Here is a 6546-nt window from a genome sequence, read left to right on the forward strand (position 1 = left end):
CTCAATCCGGGAAGTATTTTGTCATGACTAATGCTCCTGAGCACGCAGGCAGAAGTCGCAGATCTTGCACTGGTAGAACTTTCTAACCACTCACTCTGGGGTACAGGAGTGACTTCAGAGGGTTTTGAATTTCTGTCTGCGAAGGTGTTTGGGTTCAGAGCCCTGTGAATCACAAGCCAAGCGCGTGCCGGAGGCAGAGGCGTGTCAGAAAGCCCTGGGTTCCTCAGCCAGCCAGCGCCTATGAGTCACGGTACCTTCCCCAGCACGAATCCTGCCTCCTCACAGTCCACTGGGGCTATAATTACTTCTGTCAAGGTGACACAGATGTGTAAATTTGGCTGTTAATCTGCATGTAGGTGCCTCCTTTGAATTACATCCCTGTAGCTGGAGCAGCAGCCCTGCGATGGCTGTAACAAACCAGGCACTGCAGAACAGCTTGCTCTGGGTGTGCAGGATGCACTGACAAAGATTTGAAGGTCAGGTCAAATGCAGGTGAACAGAGAACTGTTCATTCTCTAGTCACGAGCAAAAAACAAGGCTCTGCTTTAAGGGCAGAGTTGTAAAAATGATGGCTACCACACAGCTCATTTGTACGGACGCTCTTATATCCTGTGGGAGCTTTCAGGAGCAATCTCAGGTGGGTCTGAGGGCGCCGATACTGCCGGGAGCCCTGTGCTTCGGCAAGGCTGCCGCTGGCGGGGACCTTCGGTTGTTCTGCTTAGTGTCAGCATCGTAGCGCGGGGAGGGTTGGAAGGTTTCCGTGCTGCCGGTGGTAACGCTGCCTTGGCAACCAGGCGCTGGTGAGTGTTAGTCTCCGCTATGTCACAGCAGCTTCTGGATAGCAACAGAGCAGGGGTTGCAAAATGGGAGAGAAAATGGTTATTTGGAAGGATGGAGGTAGTCAAACCTGGGAAACTCATTTTGAGTCGTGGCTGAGTACAGACTAGGAACAACATGGGAGAAATCCTTCCTGGCTTACTGGGAAACACAAAGTGCAAAACTTCCATTAAAGTCCTCGCAGTGCACACTACTGTGGTCCCTCAGTACTGAAATATTTTCATAACATACGGCCCTGGGAAGCAAAAAGTGTATGTGTGTGTGTATTAAGAAGGTGTAGCTGGAAGACATAACAAAGATCCCGGTCCTGAGCCAAGCCCTCTCCTCCGTCACACCATAGTACTTCCCTTTGCGAAACCACACTTTGAAATGTGGCGTGCTGTGCTGCAGGAGGATCGGATGGGTCGAGGCTGTACGACTGCGTCTGGAGGTACAATTCCAGCGTGAACGAGTGGACAGAGGCGTCTCCCATGCTGAAAGCCAGAGAATACCACAGCTCCACGGTCCTGGACGGGCTGCTGTATGTGATCGCCTCTGACAGCACAGAGCGCTACGACCACTCGGTGGACAGCTGGGAGGCTCTGCAGCCCATGCTGTACCCCATGGACAACTGCTCCACCACCTCATGCCGCGGCAAGCTGTTCGCCATAGGCTCCCTGGCTGGCAAAGAATCCATGGTTATGCAGTGCTACGACCCCGACAGCGACCTCTGGTCCCTCGTGAACTGCGGCCACCTGCCCCCCTGGTCCTTTGCCCCAAAGACCGTCACTCTCAACGGCCTCATGTACTTCATAAGGTGAGTAGCGGGAACGATAACCTCCCTCCCCACGTCCCCACGAGGCAAGCCCAGAGTTCCCCCGGGAAGGTGTGCAGATTTTGCAGATTGTTGTAGGAGAGCACTGCATTGGGAAAGCAGTGAATGATATAGAGTGAAATATATTATACTATACAATTGGATCATTAAAAAGGTATCTCTATTGTGAAAATATATGCAGTAAAATACATGAAATTATGTTGAATTTTCCCTAACTTTCGAGTTCTTGATTGTCAGCATTCTAAAAATTTTATTTTATTTTCTGATGGTGCAGGTGGGTCTGTAAACTGCCACACCTCTTTCCTTTACTTCTGTTGTAGCTAGACCTCAAAGAACTATGCTTAAAATTGTGTAAAAATGTCTGAATCTAAAGCCACGGGCTGGGGAATAGCCAGGTATAAATCTGGCTGAAGTCAACAGCACTGCTTGGAAATAGACTTCTCTGTTTTCTTGGCTTCTGGTTCAACCCGCCCTTGTTGCTATAAATAAGTGAGTAACCTCCAAGAAAACGTTAAACTGTAGCGCAGGAGAGGACATCCTCTGTCTCAGCAAAGATAAGGGGACTGAAGATGAAATGATTGGTCACTATTTTTAAGCGCCTTTCCAAATTGGGACTTAATTTCCCATCTGAAGCTGTCCTGGTGGTGCAAATACTTCAGTTATCCACTTAATTAAAAATAAACTGAAAGGCATGCTAGCGCTGAAGCATTTCATCTTGTTGTGTTGACTTTGAGCAAACATAGACTTCTGCGATGGCCTCCAGACACTTTTCTTTTTTTAATCTCCTCTTGACTTTGTGTAAAGCAGCAACTTCTACCCAAGACCTTTTATTTGATTCATTTGGGTTCAGCTGAGTCTCGGTTCCTGGCAGTTGTTTGCAGATAGCAGCTTGAGTCACCTGGTTTTCAGTAAAAACTGGCAGGGGTGTTCTCGCTATTCAGCTACTTGTCACAAGCTGATTCTATAGGTTTTCCTTTTTCTTATCCATTGTAAAATACTGATGATTGACACTTCAGGATTTCTGATCACTTAGGCATCTGCAGGAGTTAATGAGATTATCGGGGTCAGGTTTTTCTCCCCTCATTTCACGTGCTGCACATAGACTGCTGCTCTGTATAAAGCTGTAAGATAATCTTTGGAGGACAGAGGAATAGGTTACAAATAAAAGTTGCAAACTAATTTTTTTGTTACTTTTAATAGCTCAGACTAAAGCTTCTGACTGACGATCCCCTCCAGTGGGGCTAGTTTTATAACTATAAACATGGCATAGCAGTGAGGCTTAGGTCTTCAACTGCATCCTTCTTAGAGCTAACCCTGAGATGGGAGAGGAGGTCCTGGCCTGACTGTCACCAGTGCCTGGAACTGCCTTCACCCCTCGTTTCCCTTCCAGTCCATTGGGGTTTTCAGCTTCATACTTGGAAGTATTTGACTCGCCTGCTGCTGTTAGTTGTGAAGTGTTGTGAGCAGCAGCAGTTCTTTCAGGTACAAACGATTTGGCAGCAGCATTTAAGTCCCAAGCGCTGTGTCCAAAGGCAGATACCAGCTCTTGGTTCTGAGCAGTTCTAAGGAAGAAAGGTTGGTCTTCATGCAGCTCTGTGGGGCTTGGAGGGCCCGTGTTAAAGATGTTTCATTCAGGTGAACATCAGTTCAGTTCCAGGTACATCACAGAAGAAACTCAAACTAAAGAAACTGGTTTTAAAGTGTGTATTGTATAGGTACCTTAGGAATGCTTGTCCAGAGTGTAACCAGAAAGTTCCACGGCGCGCACCTTGGCTTCGCTGCAGGCTTAGCAGACAGATTTCTGTTGTAATGGTTCGCTAAACAGACACTGCTGTTGTAGGTGAGCTTTCTCGTTTATTTTCACTCCCTTCCCTGCTCAGATTCATGTCAGCAATCGGTAGCGATACCTTGTCACCTGCACAGTGCATGTCAATGTGCAATGTCACAATAGATACAAAGACAATAAAATATTCCTTGCAGCCTTTTGAATCTGTCTGTAACAGGACTGTCTTGGAGTGACTGACAGCACTTCTCCGGCTGCCCTGACCTTGTCCTCTTCGCATTCTTGTGTCAGCAGCACGCATTTCTGTGTTGCAAATGTCCCTCACCTGTCACTGTCGCCCCCCAGTCTCGTGAGTGGAGCGGGTGAGAGAAGCCTTGAGGGATTACACTGACCCCGCCAGCTCTTCTCTCACATTCCTCTGGCCCGTTTAAATTCGGTGTTGGCAAAAAGCTCAAGCAGTAGGGATGCCGTTACTTTGAAGTGCATGGAGGTTTAAGCCTCTCCAGAACAGCAGTAATTTTTCTTCCAGACCATGAAGCACTTGGCACCAAAGTCAGATTGGTCTTTGACATGCAGACTTGCAGAAGGTTAGTCTGTAAACACACCTACCATAGATGCAGACATAAAAAGACGACTAGATTTGAGAAAGCCCTCAGGATTGCGCAGTGATTTCCAACCCAGTAGTGGCATAGCTGCACGCTGGACTCCCGAGTGGGGCTCACAGTCCAGAGCAGCTCGTCATGCCGTCTCAGGTGCAACGACCAACTTAGGGAGGCGGAAAACAGTGCGTGCTGTCAGCTTGCTCTGTCTCCGGTCGTCTTGTCTGCCTTCCCTGCTAGGCTGTGTCCTAAAACTCAGCATACACCAGAAAGTTCAGAGCGTGTTGCTTTGCCTGTGGAGAAGCTCAGAAGGGACATTTGGGCTCTTTGGGTGTAGGTCACTGGCACTGAGAATGAGAGAAGCACTCCTGCACTGATATGTGGTACGTGCACAATGTCTGCGCCAGCCTGCTTCATGTGTAGGGGTGCAGCAGAGAGGTCCAGGCGTTTTCTGGGGTTGAATGTCGCCACTGGCGCAGGAGAAGCCCATGTTGGAGGCTGGGGTTTGCATCAAGACCTGTGTCTTCGTATAGGAACCCTTTGGTCTCTGATATATGTAGCTGGATTGGAGCAGAAGTGCTCACGGCAGCATTTCAGGCTGCTGAACTGGGGGCTTCACAAGGCAGGAGGTTTTTAGAACACAGAAGAGTAATTTTGTGTTATCTCCCACAGAGACGACTCGGCTGAAGTGGATGTTTACAATCCAGCAAAGAATGAATGGGATAAAATCCCTGCCATGCTTCAGGTAGGATGCTTACTGACCTACTGGATACCTTTCAGTGTGAAAAATTGGTTTAATTTACCTTTGGAAAACAGGGTGCTCTTTAGATTATAACCCCTTTCACATGGAGTGCATTTAAGCCTATTGCAGTCACCTGGAAGAAAAAGTCCTGGACTGTGATTGCATAGCCGGGTGTTCAGCCCAGCACACACGAGCTGGGCAAAGCTAGAAAACTCTGTCTCCTCCCAGTGTTTGGGCAGCGCTGGTTCAGAGCCAGAGTCAGCGGCTGGTGGGTGCTGAGCCCCGTCCAAGCAAGCAGTTGCAGGACAGTACCCGACACCTTTATCGTCTGCCTAATTGGGCAAAACCCTCCTTTCTAATTGTTGTCTATATCTATTTTTAAATTGTAGGTTCACGTTGGGGGGAGCGTGGCTGTGCTTGGTGGGAAGCTCTATGTCTCCGGTGGCTATGATAACACATTTGAACTCTCGGACGTCCTGGAAGCCTATGACCCCGAGACGCGAACGTGGAGCGTGGTAGGCCGACTCCCCGAGCCCATCTTCTGGCACGGCAGCGTCAGCATATTCCGGCAGTTCATGCCGGAAACCACGCAGGAGGATGACAGCATCACACTGGACAACACCATCAACTTGAACAGGCAGCGCCAAAACCTTCACAACCAGAACCTTAACGAGCTTCGTTAGCAGGGGAAGGCGCTGTTCCCCTGACTTGATGCGAGTTCGTTATCCAGAACCAGTGTTGCTTTGAGAGAAGGCAGAGGCAAACCGGTGCTTGGAAACAAAAATGTACTGATCATAGTGGGAGTGAAAACTCTGAATGTTTGATGTGCTGTTGCGGAACCGCAGCCAGCAGCCAGCGAGGCCTCCACTGCGGCGAGCCTCGGCCCTTCTCTGGGGCGGGAGAAGGCGCCATGCTGCCTGCAGAGGAGACCCGAGAGGTGAACTCTGAGGAAAGCGATCACGTTGAACGACACCACAGCATCGCAGCTTACGGCTTTTGGTCAGACGCTTCACTGGGAGCTCCTTCACCCCGTAACGCTTCATTTGCCACCAAACTCCTTTCTTCAGTTTCTTTTTTGGGAGGGGACCGTCTGGTGGGACGGTGATCTGGACCCCCACCTCTGTTCTGTGCCTCGGAGGAAGGCAGACCTCCTGTGCACGTCTTCCTCTGCGTTGTTAGAGGGGGAGGGGCCTTCCCAGGAGAGCTGGAGGTCTGCTAAGGGTGAGAGGTTAATACAAGAACACAGCCCTTCCTGCCCTGTGGCCGTGGCCCTCGGTTCCCATTCATGCCTTCAGAAGGAACTGACGTCCTGTAGCAGGGATCTCACTGAGGCTGGGTTATGAAGCTTCACCTTTCCCTCTGTCTCAGCTTCAGTTCTTCCTATGTTTTGGTGGGCTTTTTTTAATTTGAAGCATTTAAACTTTTGCAGGTATTTGTTTTCCAACCCCTCCTAGCAGAGCACTTTTTCCTTCTAAAAAGAAACACCCTTATTTATCTTCTAATGGCATTCTCGCAAATAGATTGTTTTCATTTCTGATCACCCCAGCTGCGCCCTCCTTTAAGGGGAAGGGGAGAAGCCTTACCTCTCTTAGCTGGCCCAAGGAGTGACTCCTGGGGCTGGCCACTGCTTCCCTCGGGGAGGAGCTGTTCTCCCTTCCCTGTTTGACAGGGCTTGTTGATAGCGGGGCTGAACTAGGCAGAAAAAGGTGCTCCTTGTGGCGAGGGCTGTTTGCTGTCGGTTCTCCTGTGCCCAGTTCTCAGCCGGCACGCT

The 6546-nt window shown here is 49.6% G+C and overlaps 1 protein-coding gene across 1 annotated transcript in view; it reads left to right on the top strand.

Annotated features, from left to right (window-relative positions):
* KLHL21 (kelch-like family member 21) overlaps window positions 1–5458 on the top strand; it is a gene marked incomplete at its 5' end in the record, with an annotated part of 5900 nt that extends 442 nt beyond the window's left edge. The window contains 3 exons of the mRNA XM_009586741.1: window positions 1228–1633; window positions 4706–4778; window positions 5165–5458. Of these exons, the coding sequence (XP_009585036.1) occupies window positions 1228–1633; window positions 4706–4778; window positions 5165–5458 (773 nt within the window). The remainder of the gene's footprint in view (window positions 1–1227; window positions 1634–4705; window positions 4779–5164) is intronic.
* Window positions 5459–6546: the final 1088 nt, after the last annotated feature.

Source organism: Fulmarus glacialis, unplaced genomic scaffold (assembly GCF_000690835.1).
Source record: "Fulmarus glacialis isolate BGI_N327 unplaced genomic scaffold, ASM69083v1 scaffold38871, whole genome shotgun sequence".
NCBI classification, from domain to species: Eukaryota; Metazoa; Chordata; class Aves; order Procellariiformes; family Procellariidae; genus Fulmarus; species Fulmarus glacialis.